The sequence below is a fragment of the Rana temporaria genome, chromosome 2 (assembly GCF_905171775.1).
Source record: "Rana temporaria chromosome 2, aRanTem1.1, whole genome shotgun sequence".
NCBI lineage: Eukaryota > Metazoa > Chordata > Amphibia > Anura > Ranidae > Rana > Rana temporaria.
In genome coordinates, this window is record NC_053490.1 from 111,167,322 (window position 1) to 111,186,357 (window position 19,036).

At 42.6% G+C, this 19,036-nt stretch overlaps 1 protein-coding gene across 4 annotated transcripts in view; it reads left to right on the plus strand.

Annotated features, from left to right (window-relative positions):
- Positions 1 to 19,036, plus strand: part of PDE1B (phosphodiesterase 1B) — a 471,712-nt gene that overhangs the window by 25,715 nt on the left and 426,961 nt on the right. For 3 of the 4 annotated variants that reach the window (XM_040340766.1, XM_040340762.1, XM_040340761.1), the window contains exon 2: positions 1,485 to 1,593. In XM_040340766.1, the coding sequence (XP_040196700.1) occupies positions 1,485 to 1,593 (109 nt within the window). Of the gene's footprint in view, positions 1 to 923; positions 1,163 to 1,484; positions 1,594 to 19,036 lie in introns of those variants that run through there. The other variant, XM_040340765.1, reaches the window with a different exon arrangement.

The following is a 19,036-nucleotide window of genomic DNA, read 5'->3' on the forward strand; positions in this document are numbered from 1 at the left end:
GCACCACGTTATATGTGTTGGCACATTGTAATGCCATTTATTTTTAAAGAACACATGAATTGCAGTACTGTGCATTGTAGAGCACTCTGTTGCCTAAATTGGTGCATGTCCATTTTTTGGATGCTTGTGCATGTTACCAGCCTATACATTTAAATAAGCTGCCTTAATGCAATGCACGATAAAGAGTGAAAAAAAACACGTGTTAAAGCACATTTGTTAACACAACGCACCAGGATGCCAATGTCTGAATGAACCTAAAAGAGCTTTGCGTTTGATCAGCATGCAGTCTTGTATGTTTCTGGCAATTTTATAATTCCTCAATAGAATACAAATGCAAAGTATATTAGATGCCCTTCTCTTAAATGGTTGGACGTGTGTTTTCAGGCTGTTGCTTAGCAACCCATTGAAAGCCACATTGTTATCTGTGATTTAGAGACCTATATATACATACACATCATGTATCTACAGGTCATTTACCTTATGTGCGCTCTGCAAATTATTAAAAAAAAAAAAAAAACGCACAAACGTACATCTCATTATCCAAATAATGTTATTGTCTGTTATAGATACCAGTGTAGGTTATTACCGGTAATTAAATATCCTTCTTATGTAACACATACCCATGATGTCAGATGTGGGCAACACAGTTTATTCTCTCTGTGGAGTGCAGTGGTCTTGGTGCAATGCAGGTTTATAGCGATCATCGTATTATCTGTTCTTTTTATGACATGTCACATTGCCATGACAGATGCATGGGACACCCCTGGGGTTGGCGGCTCTGGTTATAAATCATATATAGATCCTGTTGCGAATAAGACTTATAGAGAGGTGGGAATAATCTGTGCACAATCGGTTAACCTGTTAGAGTCACTGGGGGAGGTTCTCGCTCAGCTTAGAGGTATAACACACTCTGTCTCGCTCACTTACACGCGTAAAGATCCCTCTGCAGAAGGGGCAGGCATCCTGCTTCATGCCATTGCCGTTGTTATTAGTCCCCCCCTCCCGCTGCCCACATTTAGACATAACGGCGCAAGGAGAATGGACTGATTTCCCTGAAGGACACAGGGACGACCACAGAAAATGTGAGAGGAAAGATAATTTGCATGAACCCCTTCCTTGCTGGCACAGTCCTGGCAGTTAGAGACTGATCCTGCTGCCTATGGTATGTTGTGTGTTGCCTGTAGTGTATTGTACATCCCTCTGTACCACTGAGGTGCCTATAGAAAGTATGCACCATTTCTGAGGCATAATTCTGCCTCCTCGTCAAATGTGTTTAATATCAGTTAAATGGAAGCGCGGCCTCAGCTGAACAGATACTGTACTCAGACCATTACAGATAAAATCAATACTGTCATAGCTGAAGGGCTTGTCACATTGGAGAATTGTTTAACCTCACAGTGTCCATTGAAGTTTCTTCCAGACCTGATCGATGTCATAAACGTTTGTCGTCTCACCAACATGTTTTTTTTTTATTTTTTTTACAGGCATAATGGAGGCCCCCAGTGTAGACAAAGATCTGCTGGAGGGATGCACGTCTCCCTTCGAGCTAAAATCGGCTCCCAGCAAGAAGATGTGGGTCAAACTACGAGCTCTGTGAGTAACCGGTGTATGAAGGGTTAAGGGACTTCCCCTCCCCACATGCGCAGACCACCCATAGGAATCCCATCTTTGCCTGAAAGACCGTGATTTCCATTACGCCTGCTAAACAAAAGCGTTCAACGACAACAAAGCACTCATCACACTACAAAACAAAAAGGTTTACCCAGCTATCCACAGGAGGTTCTCACCTGTAATGTTCCAGCAGTATGCAGCGCTTAGCCAAATTTGTTTTTTTTTTGTGCCTTAGGAGGATAAGTGAACGCAGCAATGGCAGTGCATTAATGCTAACATTACCATGGCAACCTCCTGTGTGAGATTCTGATTAACCCCTACATTCAAATATGCAGCATTCTCTCAGCAAACAATTAAATGTCTACCAAAAACAATCAATCAAGCTCTATGTATCTATCTATCTAGCTATAGATCTATAGATATATATGTGTTACAGAGTGTTTGTGTATGTGTGTGTGTATATATATATATATATATATATATATATATATATATATATATATATATGTATATATATACTGTAAATATGTGGGTGTATACTGTATTTATTACATTGGCTTTTAATTATTAGTTAATTAACATATTTTTATTATATTGTTGAAGAGGGAGGGGAGTTGCTTAAAGCAGTATTTTTTTGCACCAGGGACTGCTTTCATGGCAGCCAATTTTCCTGAGGGATCGGGGGGGGGGGGGTGTTTGGTGGACGGCTTGGTGGATGGGGTATTCATGGAGTCTGTCCTCAGTCCCCTCTTTCCCACCACAACTATCCTTTACTGCACAGTCCCTCCTTTATATCAGTGTCCTCAGTTCCCCTTCACATAACACCTCCCCTTTACATTACAGTTCCCCCTTTACAGAGCAATCTCCTTTACATCACAGGCCCCCTTTACATCACAGTGCCTCTTTACATTAACATCCCTGGCAGTATTCCTGTGGCTCGGGGTTAGATTTCAGTACCATTAGTGGTAACCCTGAGACACACTCAGGTTTGCATTGCAGGATCCTGGTGCAGTATACTTACCTCGTCACCAGGATCCTGCGATGTCCCCCCCGCTGTGTCTGCGGGCTGTGTCCTCCACCCGATGTGCTGTGTGCCGGGCTCCATTACCTGCAAGTGTCGCAACGCACGGGGGCGGAGCCCAGCGCAAAATTCCAAAAGTGCAAAATTCATAACACATACAATGCACTGTAATCTTACAGATTACATTACTGTATGAAATCATTTCATCTCCCTTTTGTCCCTAGTGCTTTGTCCAGTGCCCTGCATGCACTTTTATATTGTATATACTGTTCTTTCTGCCTGGAAACCTGAGATTGTCCATGGCAACCAAAAAGTTCCCCTCTAGGTCAAAAGTGGTTTTAGACCAGCTAGAAAACAGCGATAGTAAATTAGAACACTTGCAGAATTGAGCGATAGTGAATCATGGGTAATTTCATTTTATTATAATTATTATATTTTTTATAATTATTTATAGTTATTTATTATATTATAATTTATGATTTTGTGTTTCATACTGTATCAAGCACATGATGTCTACTAGACTCTTGTTTGGATAGATTTAAGTGCGTAATTACTAAGAATTACAGGCCTACAATATAAAACGCCAAATTTCTATGAAAAACAATTGTACCGCTTTAAGACGTAAAAATCTGACATAATCATACCGCCAGGGTGGCTAATGTAATGGGACTGCTCTGTAAAGGGTGTACTGTAATGTAAAAGGGGCACTGTGATGTAAAGGGGACTGCTCTGTAAAGAAAAAGCAAAAAAATGTCACTAGCACACCAAGGATCTCCAAAATGGGTCCTAAGCTTTATTCAACAATCACTTTGTTACAGCAGATTGCAACGTTTTGAAGCCACGCAGGCCCCCTTCATCAGGCATTTGACCAAAAAAATAAAAATAAATAGTTATAAATTGTGCGTTTGATGCTCTGTAAAGGGGGGCTGTGATGTAAAGGGGTCACTGTGATATAAAGAGGACTGCACTAAAAGTATTACAGTACCCCCTTTACAGTGCAGTCCCCTTTATATTATAGTGCCCCCTTTACAGTGCAGTCCCCTTTATATTATAGTGCCCCCTTTACAGAGCAGTCCTCTTTATATAGTATTACAGTGCCCCCTTTACATTGCAGTGCCCCTGCAGTCTGTCCCTCCCTTGTTCTCTCCCCATTCTAATCTCTTCCTCCCCTGCTTTGGACTCCTACCATTGGCAGGGCAGAGTCTGTTTGCAGTCTGTGTGTCATCTCCCATCTCCCCCACTGGCCTGACAAAGTCACCCTATCAGCAGGGCAGGGGGCAGGAGGAGCTCTCCATTCCTATCTGCAGCTCCTCCTACCCCCTGCCCTGCTGATAGGATGACATTGTTGGCTGGGCGGGCAGAGGAGTAAGGAAAGGACACACGGCCGCACAGCAGCTGGTGAGCGGTGACCCCAGTCCATGATAGCCTTGTGCAGACCATGGCCACGGCTCACCCCTCACTGTGCAGCACAGTCATCAACAGGGGACCGTTGGTTTAAAGGACAATTTAATGATTTAAAAAAACTTCTGCCTGCAGGCCAGCTTATAGAAATCTAGTCTTTTGCCACCTGCACACACATACTATTAGGGTTGCCACCTCATCCCTTTAAAACAGAACACATATGAATTACACAGGTTCTGAGGCTAATTTAATGCAGGTAAGGCACCAAATGAGTCTAATTACCACCTTAATTAGCCACAGAAACTGTGTAATTCATATGTGTTCTGTTTTAAAGGGATGAGGTGGCAACCCTACATACTATAGACTTGAATAGGGTATACCCATATTGCAGGAGCAGAATTCTATGCAGGAGTATAGCAGGAATATATAGAATTTAGTGCTCTGGTGTTTGCAGCGCAGGCTGAAATTCAAGCCCAGGCTACTAGAACCACCTGGCTCAACAAAAATCGATTTCAAAATCGACGAAACTGGGTGGAGATGATCAGCTAAACAGTGACAGCATCCTGTCAGATGCAGTCACTCAAAGGCAGTGCTACGGTATTCAAGCAGTCGTGTGTACATTTGGAGATTTCTCCACCCAAGCTGTTTAGTATGCATTACTAACTGGGCTGCAGACAATGTGGGGGAAGAGTAAGAACCTGTGGGGAGTTGAAGGATGTTACAGTTTTCTTCTATTATTGGGGCAAGGGAAGGGGGTGGATGTTTTTTAGAAAACGTGAATTTGTTCTTCCAAACCCATTGCTCTGACAGTCCATGCAGCGTTAGGTCTCATACACAATGCTTGCATCCCTCCCTTGGAGCATACTGCCCTAAACTTGGTGCACCGTCCAGACACAGCAGCTTTTAGCCTCCCATAGAGTTTTACTAGCTGCTATCCATGTCTTATCAGTCTCTGCAGATTGGACAAGTACGGGTGGACTACAAGTATGGGTGGACAAGTACGGCTCTATGGGTGGACTACACTGTCTATTTACATAAGACTACCCTCCGATCCGATCTGCCTTAAATAGAAGAAGACAGATCCCCTTCTATTTTTTTTTTCTTTAGCAGACTAGTTTGTACCCAAAGGTAGGTAGGTGTAGGTAGGTGTAAAGGGATGCAAGTCCATGTACACCTGCTTGTTAATAGGAATGCCTGGACCTTCTGATCAGGTCCACCTACAGTATTAGCTTTTAAGCTGTTGTCATCACCCATGTGAAAGGGGCCTTGAAGCCTTCACAGATCGTCATTGCACTGAGTATATTTACTTTCTCGGTTTTGCAACATTGTTTCTAACTTCCAAAGGCAAACATTAGCACCAATAGACACTAATGTATCCATTTGCAACACAGTAATATTAATGTTATTGGAATTGACACTTTGACAGGACTATTCATTGTATTCTCCTGCTCGTTTAATCTGTAATGAGAGTAAATGTTCTTTAAATTCTTAGGGCCAGATTCACAGAGGAAATACGCCGGGGTATCTACTAATACTCCGGCGTATTTTCAAATTTGCCGCGTCGTATCTTTATTTGTAATTCACAAAAAAAATATGACGGCTTTTGGCTAAGATCCGACAGGCGTACGGCTTCGCACGCCTTCGAATCCTAGGTGTAATTTTCCGTTTTTTTAGTCGGTTTTTCCCGTCGCAAACTTAGGCCTGCTTTTTCATGGCTTATATTTAGAACAGCCATGTTAAAGTATAGCCGTCGTTCCCGCGTTGAATTTCAATTTTTTTTTTTTTTTGCGTAAGACGTCCGGGAATACGAAACGACGTAACGCACGTCGCCATTCAAAAAATACGTCGGGGCGCCGTAATTTTCGCACAAAGCATGTCAGGAAATTTTCACACGGAGCATGCGCAGAACGTTCGGCATGGGAACGCGCCTAATTTAAATGGTACACGCCCCATTTGAATTAGGCGGGCTTGCGCCGGACGCCTTTACATTACACCGCCGTAAGTTTACACGCAAGTGCTTGGTGAATCAGGCACTTGCGCTGAAAACTTGCGGCGGTGTAACGTAAAGGGGATACGTTACGCCGCCGCAGATATATGTGAATCTGGCCCTTAAAGCCTAAGTGTATTCAAAATAAAAAACACAAAAATCAGCACATAATATTAATGTGCTGTGTCCCTTGTGCTGCTGGCTCCAGGTTTTCTTGACATTTTCCTCCATCAATTGACCCCCCCCCCCACCCCCATCACCGTAAGGGAATTGTCATTTGGGCTCATCAGGAGAGTCTGACTTTGCCCTTTCAACCGGGTTCTCCATTCGTAAAAGCCAGTACTACAGCTTTTAGGAATAAAACAAGATTTATTATTGGAGGGAGCAGACCTTTCAATCATCTGATCGTCCTCCATTCATAGATCCTGTTTCATTCATATAAATTGTAGTACAGCTACTATGAATGGCAGAGCTGAGTGTAAAGGGAGTTCATAGTTGGGCACTCTTTATGAGTGCAAATGACAGCTCCCTCTGTTCTGTTCGCCCGCCACATTAGAAGATTACTGCAGTGGGGTAGAGGGTAGGGATGGAAGGAGGAAAATGTCAAGGAAACCAGGAGCCAGCAGCACAAGAAACACGCATTAATGGCAAGGCATGCCCATTTTGCTGATATTTGTGTTTTTTTATTTTAACCACACTCACATTTTGAAAACATTCATCCAGAAAAGACAATGCCCTAAGAACATTTGATTTTGCCTGATTCTCACAACAGCTGGTTAATTTGCACAGGATGAATGTACATGCAGTTTCACTAAATGCATAGTTATGCTATGTTTTTAGTTTTTTGTAAATGGGTGTCTTCATATATTATTTATGAAAGTATTTGTATATAAAAAAAAAAATGTTTGTTTGTTTTAGAAAGAGTAAGGAAGGCTTAATCCCTGATTTCTATTGACTTCCTGTCAAAAAGGTGGAACAGAATTTGAGATACAATCTTTATATAATAAAGGGAATGCCTTCTTAGACAGTTGTTATAGCAACAAATGTCTCTATTGGAAGGTTCCTCCTCAACTCTTGAGCTGGGGGCCACAGCACAATTTTCGGTTTCCCATCACTTTCTTTCCCAGTCACCCGGACAAAAAGGGTGGATAATTCCCTCCAGCGGGGAACACAGACCACAATATATTCTAAGCCTTCCCCCTTTATCTAACAGTATACATTCACCTTACAGTGTACAGTGCATCCAGAAAGTATTCACAGCACTTCACTTTTTGTTATGTTACAGCCTTATTCCAAAATGTATTAAATTAATTATTTTCCTCGAAATTCTACAAACAATACCCCATAATGACAATGTGAAATAAGTTTGTTTGAAATCTTAAAAATGTATTAAAATTAAAAAACTAAAAAATCACAAGTATTTCACAGCCTTTGCTTAATACTTTGTTGAAGCCCCTTTGGCACCAATTACAGCCTCAAGTCTTTTTGAGTATGATGCTACAAGCTTGGCGCACCAATTAATGGTCAGTTTCTCCCATTCTTCTTTGCGGGACCTCTCAAGCCCCATCTGGTTGGATGAGGAGCGTTGTGCACAGCCATTTTCAGATCTCTCCAGAGATGTTCAATCGGGTTCAAGTCTGGGCTCTGGCTGGGCTACTCAAGAACATTCACAGAGGTGTCCCATAGCCACTCCTATGTTATCTTGGCTGTGTACTTAGGGTCGTTATCCTGTTGGAAGATAAACTTGTGCCCCAGTCTGAGGTCCAGAGTGCTGTGGAGCAGATTTTCATCAAGGATGTCTCTGCACATTGCTGCATTCATCTTTCCTTCAATCCTGACTAGTCTTTCAGCTCCTGCCACTGAAAAACATTCCCGCAGCATGATGCTGCCACCACCATACTATCATGTGCCTTTTACTGAGGAGTGGCTTCCATCTGGCCACTCTGCCATACCGATTGCTCAGTTTGGCCCGCTCTAGGAAGAGTCCTGGTGGTTCTAAACATTTTCCATTTATGGGTGATTGAGGCCACTGTGCTCATTGGGACCTTCATTGCTGCAGACATATTTCTGTACCCTTCCTCAGATCTCTGCCTCAATACAATCCTGTCTCGGAGGTCTACAGACAATTCCTTGGACTTTGTGGCTTAGTTTGTGCTCTGACATGCACTGTTCACTGTGGAACCTTATAGACAGGTGTGTGCCTTTCCAAATCATGTCCAATCAACTGAATTTACCAAAGGTGGACTCCATTCAAATTTTTGGCACGGATGATCAGTGAAAACAGGATGCATCTGAGCGCAATTTTGAGTGTCATGGCAAAGGCTGTGAATGCTTATGTACATGTATTTTTTTTGTTTTTTATTTTTATTTAATTTGCAAAGATTTCAAACAAACTTCTTTAACTTTGTCAATATGGGGTATTGTTTTTAGAATTTTGAGGAACATAATGAATTTAATACATTTTGGAATAAGGCTGTAACATAACAAAATTTGGAAAAAGTGAAACGCTGTGAATACTTTCCGGATGCACTGTATCTAAAGTTAGGAACAAAAATGTAACATATTGCAGCTCACCAGTTTTTCTTTTTTCAAGCATTTTCTGCAAGTATGGGAAATATCTCCTGATTTTACCAGAAATGCACTGTATTTGTACTTCCCTGTGAGATAAAATTGAATCTGAAACAATGTTATCTTCCTTTTATGCTATTTTCTGTAATCTACAAATCGTTCTGCCCCCATGTAAGGCATACGGAGAGAAGGATATGTTTGTAGTCCAAATCAGGAAAGCATCCTAGTGTGACAATACTGCTCCTTCATAGATAAAGTGGAGTAAGTGAGCATTGCCACCCTAGAACATTAAAGCCAATTTGGCTGGTTCAGCAGGGACTGGCTGAATATCGATCCATGAATGGGCAGGCTGTTTTTTTTTTTTTCTGAATGATTAGTGCTGTCAGCTATAGCCGGCAACCTTGATCGTATTTTGAGTCTGACGGCAAAGAAGGCTCCCTGCTCTCAGAATACAATACCACAGAGGGAAGGATTGCTCCATGATTGTGTGGATGGGGTAATCAGATTGTTTTTTTTGTTCAGGCTTAGATAGACTGTACGTTTGCTGCATATTGGCATATGTATTCACTGTTAGATAGATATTCCTTTATCATGTCTTTGAAAAATCCAATAAATCAGGATAATGCGGGTGGCAATGCTGACCTATGACTAAAGAAAAGGAAACATATGGCCATTATATCAAGCTCCCATATCACGCTGAATATTAGATAGCTTTGTGAAACTAATTAAATATTGACCAACAGCATCGTATTTATAAAATATATTCTCTGATTGAAAATAAGAAGATTGAATCCAAAATGGTGTAATGAATGACCGTAATGATCTGCAGTATATGTGTTCTGTTATGTGTAGCTTTGTAGATGTATGCCTCCACAATCTGAATAATTGTCCTATTTTTCCTACCTTTTTGCAAGGACCGTAGTGTATTTATTTACTTACTTGCATTATAAAACTGTAATGCACCATTGTTTACTTTGAAAGCTCCTTTAATAGGTGAAATTTATTTTCATTACTGCTGAATAACACTTTAGAAAAGTAATTTTCTCATAGTAATATGCTTTGTGATCTGTGCTGAAGGCTACTTTACTATATATTAAGTAGATGTATTCAGTCATCACTAAGGCAATACAGAGTATGGTGTAACAGTGAAAAGTGCAGTTACCTATTATATCAATCAAAAATCAAACTGAAATCTGATTAGTTGTCATATGTTTTTATACTTTGCAAATATAGACTGCAGTTCTCAAAACTGTATTCCGAATGCATATTTGAAACTCAACATGTACTGTATTTTATCCCTTGTTGTCGTGTGTATCTAAACTCAAAACCAAAACATGTTTTATAAATCGCAGCTTAGTAGTCCTTGGAGTGGTGGGTGCATTTGTTTTCTTTTTTCGCCCCCCCCCTTTTTATTTTGACCAAGTAATTCCACAGATAACACCCTTCCAGTCCCTGGGTGGCCATGTCACTTTTCCACTGTATCTATGGAGGGAGCCATTGTTGTCACCCTAGGCTGCTCTCCTTATGTCTGCATCTCTTGATCTCCATTACATGTAGGATTGGCAGTTTACAGAAGGTAACTAGGAAGGAAGATATTTTTCTGTGCAGCTCACTTGAAGTGACAAAGACACAGGTATTTCAGGCAAGATCAACAGGTATTTTCTGTATTTGCTAACAATATCCTTTGTGTAAAAAAAAAAAAGTGCAGCCACCACTGTTAGCTGCAATATTTAGCATTTTTGTTCTTAGGTTTAATTTTCCTCTAAAGGGTTAGTTCACGATTACCCCAAAATTGCCTATGCAGGTAAGGGGTGTCTGTAGATAAAAACAAACTGTGCAGCTATGACTAAAGATGAACCAAAATTAATAAATAGACAAGGACTGTCCTCGAAGGGTGGTACTGTGGACAGCAGACAGGTGCACTATGCCACGTCCCATAGGTTATCAAAAACAATCAACAAAAGTAGAAGGAATGGACTTTGTAGGCATGGTTAAAACAATTTTGTGTACAAACTTTATTATAGCAAAAAATATTGACATTGACATGTATAAAACACATATATCAATGGTTGTGAGCTAAAATTATCACTGACAAGCAAGTGGTCTATTTTCCTCTAAGGCCTCGTACACACGAGGGGACATGTCCGATGAAAACGGTCCGCGGACCGTTTTCATCGGACATGTCCGCTCGGAGATTTCGGTCTCATGGTTGTACACACCATCAAACCGAAATCCGCATGGACAGGATACGCGGTGACGTGGACGCGCTGTCGCCGCGACGATGACACAGCGACGTGCGCGACCCTGGAAGGTCAATGCTTCCACGCATGCGTCGAATCACTTTGACGCATGCGAGGGCTTTCGGCCGAGCGGACATGTCCGGTAAGTCGTACAGACGACCGAACATGTCCGACGGACAGGCTTCCAGCGGGCATGCTAAGAAACATTCGTCCGCTGGAAACCTGTCCGATCCGCCGGAAAATTGTCCGGTCGGCCGTACACACGACCGAACATGTCTGCTGAAACTGGTCCGCTGACCAGTTTCAGCAGACATGTTCGGTCGTGTGTACGAGGCCTAAGACTAAATGAACAGGGCTGTTCAGAGCCATAACATCGCTAAGATTGGTAAGTGCCCCAATTTGGTAACACAATAGGTGACCTGAACAGGTACAGTCCTGACGAAAGTAATAGGGGGTCAACAAAAGCCAACTCAGGGTATGTCAGTTCTGCTCGATATTCATTTAATCTGTGCTCGACTACTTTCGCGCAGTGACATGCTTCTTCTGGAGCAAATCACATCTAATAAAAATGCAAAAAAAAAAACACATTACACAGATGTACATACAAAAATATGTGCAACAATATGATACATCCAGGCAAACAGATGTAAAAGATGATCCACAGTTCATTCAAGATTATAGACCACTTTCTGGTCGGTGATATTTTTAGCTTACAACCATTGATGTATGTGTTTTTATATAAAGTTTGTATAGGAAATGTTTTTTATCGTTCCTACAAAGTTCATTCCGTCTTCTTTTGTTGATTAAAGTTGGACTAAAGTTGGATAACGTTGCTACGGGCATAGTATGCTAAGGGCATAGGCTATTTACATATCTCCCAAAATCTGACTGAAAAACTCCCAGAGATGGCACCATCCTATTTTTCTCATTGTTAGGATGTTGCTAAGACACTGCCAGCCGTTGTTGGTCATCCTCACCATCAGCAGAGTCAAATTCTCGAACCCCTGCACAGGTGTAGTCTACTGTGTCCTTGAAACTACTGTGACAGGGGAGAGAGAACACATGCAAAGAAGTTTTAATCAGCTGGGGGTGCCTTAGCAACTTTCTAGTAACAAGGCAGGATAAGGAGATGCCATATCTAAGAGTTTTTCACTCAGGCTTTGGGATGTACATACAGTTGTGCTCATAAGTTTACATACCCTGGCCGAATGTATGATTTCTTAGCCATTTTTCAGAAACTATAAATGATAACACAAAAACTTTTATTTCACTCATGATTATTGTTTGGCTAAAGTCATTTATTATCAATAAACTGTGTTTACTCTTTTTCAATCATAATGGCAACAGAAACTACCCAAATGACCATGGAAAGTAGCAAAGGACGAATGGACGGCCGCACACCAAAGAACACTTGAGTTGTCTTTATTGAAGGAACATAAGCAAACACCGCAAATACACAGCAGAAATCAAAAATAGCCGATGCGTTTCACACTTAGTTAGTGCTTATTCATGGCCTTCCATTGCCTAGTGCATTGCCAGCACCCACATCCACCTGGACTTATCCACAATTGCACTTAGGATTTCCCTGGAGCGGTGAACCCCACCTCGCTCAGTTCTTTGGATTCTTACCCAAATGACCATGATCAAAAGTTTGCATACCCAAGTACTTAATACAATAGAGCTCTGATAGCTTGATATCTTTTGGGATATTTGTGGATGAGGCTCTTTATCTTCTCAGATGATAAAGCTGCCCATTCCTCTTGTCAAAAAGCCAGTCATTTTCTGGAAATTCTTGCTCTGTCTTGCATGAATGGCACATTTGAGATCTCCTCAGAGTGGCTCAATGATATTGAGGTCAGGAGACAGAGTTTGCCCCTCCAGAACCTTCACTTTATTCTGCTGTAGCCAATGACAGGTCGACTTGGCCTTGTGTTTTGGATCATTGTCATGTTGGAATGTCCAAGTACGTCCCATGCGCAGCTTCCTGGCTGAGGAATGCAAATGTTCCTCCAGTATTTTTTGATAACATACTGCATTCATCTTGCCATAAATTTTTACCAAATTTCCGTGTTTCACAGTAGAAATGGTGTACCTTTCATCATAAGACTTGTTGACTCCTCTCCAAATGTAGCGTTTATGGTTGTGGCCAAAAAAGCTAAATTTTGGTCTCATAACGCCAAATGACTTTGTGCCAGAAGGTTTGAGGCTTGTCTCTGTGCTGTTTGGCATATTGTAAGCGGGATACTTTGTTGCATTTGCATAGTAATGGCTTTCTTCTGGCGACTCGACCATGCAGCCCATTTTTCTTCAAGCGCCTCCTTATTTTACATGTTGAAACAGCCACACCACATGTTTTCAGAGAGTCCTGTATTTCACCTGAAGTTATTTGTGGGTTTTTCTTTGCATCACAAACAATTTTCCTGGCAGTTGTGGCTGAAATTTTAGTTGGTCTACCTGACCATGGTTTGGTTTCAACAGAACCCCTAATTTTCCACTTATTGATTAGAGTTTGAACACTGCTGATTGGCATTCTCAATTCATTGGATATCTTTTTATATCCCCTTCCTGTTTTATACAGTTCAACTACCTTTTCCAGCAGATTCTTCTACAATTCTTTTTCTTTCCCCATGACTCAGAATCGTCAGTGCAGCACAGGATGAAAGATGCAAGGGTCTGTCAGGAGTCCAGAAAATCATTGACCTTTTATACACATACACTAATTACAAGCAAACAGATCACAGGTTGGTTAACTTTAATAGCCATTCAAACCACTTTGTGTCAACTTGTGTGCATGTTATCAGGCCAAAATCACCAGGGTATGTAAACTTTTGATCAGGGTCATTTGGGTGGTTTCTGTTGCCATTATGATTCAAAAAGAGTAAACACAGTTGATTGATAATAAATGGCTTCAGCCAAACACTAACCACAAGTGAAAAATGTTTTTGTGCTATCATTCATACTCTGAAAAATGGCCAAGAAATCATAAATTCGACCAGGTTATGTAAACTTATGAGCACAACTGTAAATGGCCAACACCTTTCAAGGGCATATCCAACTTTGATCAAACCTGCACAGTTTGTTTTTATCTACAGACACCCCTTAGCTGCATAGACATTTTTTTTGTAAAGGTGTACTATGCCTCTTTAACCTTGCTTGGACCTCATTACCAGATTGCTACTTAGTGATTGTGGAACTGTGCATGCCACCTCTGTGGGGAACTTCATATACAATTTGGATTGTTTATGAATGCATTATTCCTTTGAACACACTGTTGCTTTTGATTATATCTACAGCATGTATTTCCTATTTATCATTTGTTACTTGCGGAACGAACACAGCCAGGCTGTTTCTCTGCATCATTTGCATGCTGTGCTTGACCAACCCGTTACAACTTTCTATGGACCTTTGGTATCACATGTACACTCAGTGATTGTGCGATTTCACAACTTACTGCCAGAGATATATCTCAACAAGGATATGGTGGCACTGTGCTCTCTCTTTATTACAGTTTGACTAATGTTATTTCTGGGTCCACACCTGATTTTAGAAGAGATCTGTTTTCATCAGTACTATAGTTCATCTGGAGTTCTTATGCTGTTTTATTTATGATTGCTGAATCATTTGCATAGTTTTCAGGTGCACTTACTATATATAAAATAGCACAATATTGGCGGCTTGGAGGCTTGTAGATGCTTTAAGACTGTTTGCTGACATTTGATATATTATTACTACATGTGTTAGTTATTGTTAAATGTACTAAGGGCTCAGTGTGTTTGCTAAATTAATGTGCACAATTATCTTGATTTTAAGAGCTTTATTACAGGTGACAGTTTATTCACATTTTATATTCCCAGATCTCAGTTATTCATATCTCTGCTGTTCTGTGTATTGAGCGTGTACATAGAAATTCATTTGTTGTGATCCGACAGTAAAGATTTAAACTTTGTCAATGTATTCGCTCTCGATAAGAGGAGATTAAGAGGGGATGTAATTAACATGTATAAATACATAAGTGGTCTACATAGTGAACTTCGTTGTGAGTTATTCACTTTAAGGTCATCACAAATAACAAGGGGGCACTCTTTATGTCTGGAGAAAAAGAGATTTCATCTCCAAATATGGAAAGGTTTCTTCACAGTAATGCACGTGGCACACGGTCAGAAATTCCGGCAGGAAAAGTCTGATGTGAGCTTTTGGTCGAAAATTCCGACCGTGTGTAGGCTCCAACGGAATTTTTCTGTCTGAAAATTTCCGCCAAGAAAAAATTGAGAGCTGGTTCTCAATTTTTCCGATGGGAAAAGTTATTGGAGGAAATTCCAATCGTCTGTATGCAATTGCGACAGAGAAAAATCCTACGCATGCTCGGAATCAAGTCGACGCATGCTCAGAAGCATTAAACTTATTTTTTCTCGGCTCGTCATACTGTTGTACATCACAGCATTCTTGACGGGTGGAATTTGGTGTGACCGTGTGTATGCAACACAAGTTTGAGCCGAAATACCGTTGGAAAAAAAATCCACGGATTTCTTGTCGGATTTTCCGATCCTGTGTAAGAGCTGTGAAAATGTGGAATAGTCAAGAGCTGGTACTGTCCAGCTCAGTAAATTGTTTTAAGAAAGGCCTGGATTCTTTCCTAAATGTACATAATATAACTGGATACCAACATTTTATAGTTGATCCAGGGATAGTTGTCAATTTTTCCCCTGCTGGAGCAATTTGTATCATGCTTTGCTCTTTGTTTTTTTTTGCCTTCATCTGAATCAACTGTGGGTATATGATTGTGTATATAGGATTGTAATTTTCTTCCCCCCCCCCCCCTGTTATTGGTTGAACTAGATGGAATTGTGTCTTTTTTCAGACAAACTAACTACAGGAGAAGTTGCATTTAAAAATATATTGAATGAGTTTCTGATAAATACATATCTGTCCTATTTTTTGTCTTTATATCTACCTGGAATTTAGCAACAAAAGGCCACTTGGACCTTTTGCACACTGGATGTTTTTTTTCTGCTGCTCCTAGGGATGTTTGTCATTTTTCTTTTCTGCCTCTAAATGCCCCTGCATGTTAGCCTTTGTGTCCATGCACACATAAGTGTTTAGAGGAGTTTAGAGGCAGAGGGAAAAAAAAACACTGCCTGTCAGTCCAATAGCAGCTGCATTTTGGCAGAAAAAGCGAGGCATGTTTAGCACTTGAGTGTTCATTTCAGTGGCCAGAATAAATTATTATTCTGGGAGATGAAATGAACACCCAAGCGCTTACATGAGTTTACAAGCGTCAAACTTTTTTTTTCTGCCTAATATCTGCTGCCAGGAGGAAGAGAGTCTAGAATGCCCAGTGTTCATGAGGCCAAAAGGGACCTGAACTCAAAAAGTAAGGATTTACTGATTTAATTACCTAAGCTATATCCTGAATATTGTACCCCCTGGCCGTAATTCCTCTTGAAAAATAACAGTGCACTTCCTAGTATGTCAGGGTGCTTATGTACTCCTGTGCCAACAGTCCCATAGCTGTATAATTGACATGTAAGATCCAAGGCTCTGCTGCCTCTGACTACTAGTCTCAGGAGATTTGATCATGTCATTACTGTTCACTGTTCTCCTTGCTAGTGGCTCGGGCATGATTAAGCAAAACCTTATCTTTACTAAGATGCCCACCTCTATACAAAGTCACAATGCAGAACAAGGCACTGTAAACTAGTAATAGGCAGGGCTGGGACAATGGGTGGGCATGGGGGACCTTCTGCCCTGGGCACTGTGGTTTCATGTGAGGTGGGTGGCACTATGAGAGGATTTGCGTTGGGAGGGGCAATTTGGGTTAAGAATTGCTAGGAGTGGTGATTTAGGGGATTTGTGTTGGGAGGGGGGTGGGGGAAGAGGATTTGTGCTAGGAGGGGGATTTCTGCTCCTCTGGTTCCCCCTGTGCTCCTCTGGTTCCCACTGTGCTCTTCTGGTCCCCCTGTGCTCCTCCATTTCCCTGTGTTCCTCTGGCCCCCTACATGATTCTCTGGTCCCCAACATGCTCCTCTGGTCCCCCTGTACTCCTCTATTCCTCCTGCGCTCCTCTGGTCCCCCACATGCTCTTCTGGTCCCCCCTGTGCTCTTATGCTCCCCCACATGCTCCTCTGTCCTCCCCTTATGCTCCTCTGGTCCCCAACATGCTCCTCTGGTTCCCCCTTTGCTCCTCTGGTACCCCTGTGCTCCTCCATTCCCCTGTGTTCCCCTGGTCCCCTACATGCTCCTCTGGTCCTCCACATGCTTCTCTATTCCTCCTGTGCTCCTCTGGTCCCCCACATGCTCTTCTGGTGCCCCCTGTGCTCCTATGCTCCCCCACATGCTCCTCTATCCCCCCTCATGCTCCTCTGGTCCCCAACATGCTCCTCTAGTTCCCACTGTGCTCCTCCATGCCCCCCTGGCCCCCTACATGCTTCTCTGGTCCCAAATGTGCTCCTCTGGTCTCCCCTGTACTCCTCTATTACCCTGTGCTCCTCTGGTCCCCCACATGCTCCTCTGGTCCCCCCGTCCTTGTCTGATCTCCCACATGCTCCTCTGGTCCCCCTGCTCCTCTGCCCCCCTTATTCTTTGGTCCCTCCTTGCTCCTCTGGTCCCCTGAATGCTTCTTATGCTCCTCTGGTCCGCCACATGCTCTTTTGGTACCCCAACATGCTCCTTGTGCTCCTCTGGTCCCCCCTCTTCTACTTTGGTCCCCCTATGATCCTCTCATCCCCCACATGCTCCTCTGGTCCCCCCTGTATGCCTCTGGTCCCCCACATGCTCCTCTTCTCCCCCACAGTTCTCCTGTGGCCCCCTTGCTTCTCTGCCCCCCCACTTCTCTGGTCTCCCCCGCAATGCTCACCTCCTCTCCAGGGTGCCGTGTTATTGAATAGCCTCCCTGCCAAGCTCCAGGATGCCCCTACTATCCCGGACTTCCACGGGTTACTGAAGACTTGGCTTTTCACGCAAGCCTTTCCTGCGTAGGCTCTCTCATCCACCCTTTCTGGCGCTCTGTGCTGCTTTTGGTTCCTAGGTCCTCTTTTTCCCAGGAACTCTGCTATGCATGTCGGGACCCTTCGGGGTAAGACCACGCTATATTATGATGCTTCTCAACTGGATAGCTGTGCAGTATGTGGATGGACGGGCTTAATACAGACATGATCCTCCGCACTAAAAATCTCATCATACGATCCGGAAAGGCAACTAGCAGGAGGTAGAGGTGGGGAAGCAGGAGGATTGGTACCAGCTCTGGGCCCTCCTCAATGCCGTGCCCAGGTCATGTTCCCCCTGCCCCCCTCTATTTTTGGCCCTGCTCATAGCTACTGCATAGGTGGAGAGTTTTCTCCTGTTTTGGTTAAGGTACACATTAGGCTTCTCTTAGGATCATTCTTAGAAATTCCCTAGAAGTTTTCCAGTCAGGCTTTATGTCGTACATAAATGGCCTACACCTATAGCAGTGGTTCTCAACCTACCCCTTGGTAACATTTTCCAAGTTGTGGGGACCCCTAACAGTAAAATTATTTTTGTAGCGTGGGTTGTCAGCACCCAAGGCAAGACAAGTTATTTGCGCCCCTAACCCGCAGACATTTAGCGCTCCCAGAGTCCTTTTAATGGCAACTTTAATCACAGGTAGTGTTACTCACTGTATCTCTGGCGTCACTGTGTCTCTGACTTTGTGGTGTCTCATAACAGTGACACGTATGCCGAAATCAGGAGATAGGGTCTCCTCCAGCCCTTCCCACATCACATTCCTCACCAGTCAGATGACCTCTAGTCTCTGCCCCCCAGCCATGCCATGAACTGAATGGGCACCTGTAAAGAGGCTAAGTGGGCAGCCGCTGGCTCCAGGAACAGCCCAGCTGGGTGGCCACAGGCTCCAGGTATAGCCCTGCTGGGCGGCCGCAAATAGGCTGGGAGAGCGGTGCAGGCTTCAGGAACAGCCCAGGATATGGTGACCCCTGGCGAATCTTTATTCGACCCCCGAGGGGGTCCCGACCCCCAGGATGAGAACCACTGACCTATAGCAAGGGGATATTTATTACCTTTAAAGCTTTACCATCAAAGCTGCACAGCTTGTTTGTACAGTATACTCCTTATCTGCACAAGCAGTATTTCAGTAAAGGTAAACCATGCATTTTAGTTATATAAATGAGTTTTGCATACAGCCCAGTGAAACAGTTAAATGTTATTGGGAGGATTGTAGCTCAACCAAGCAAT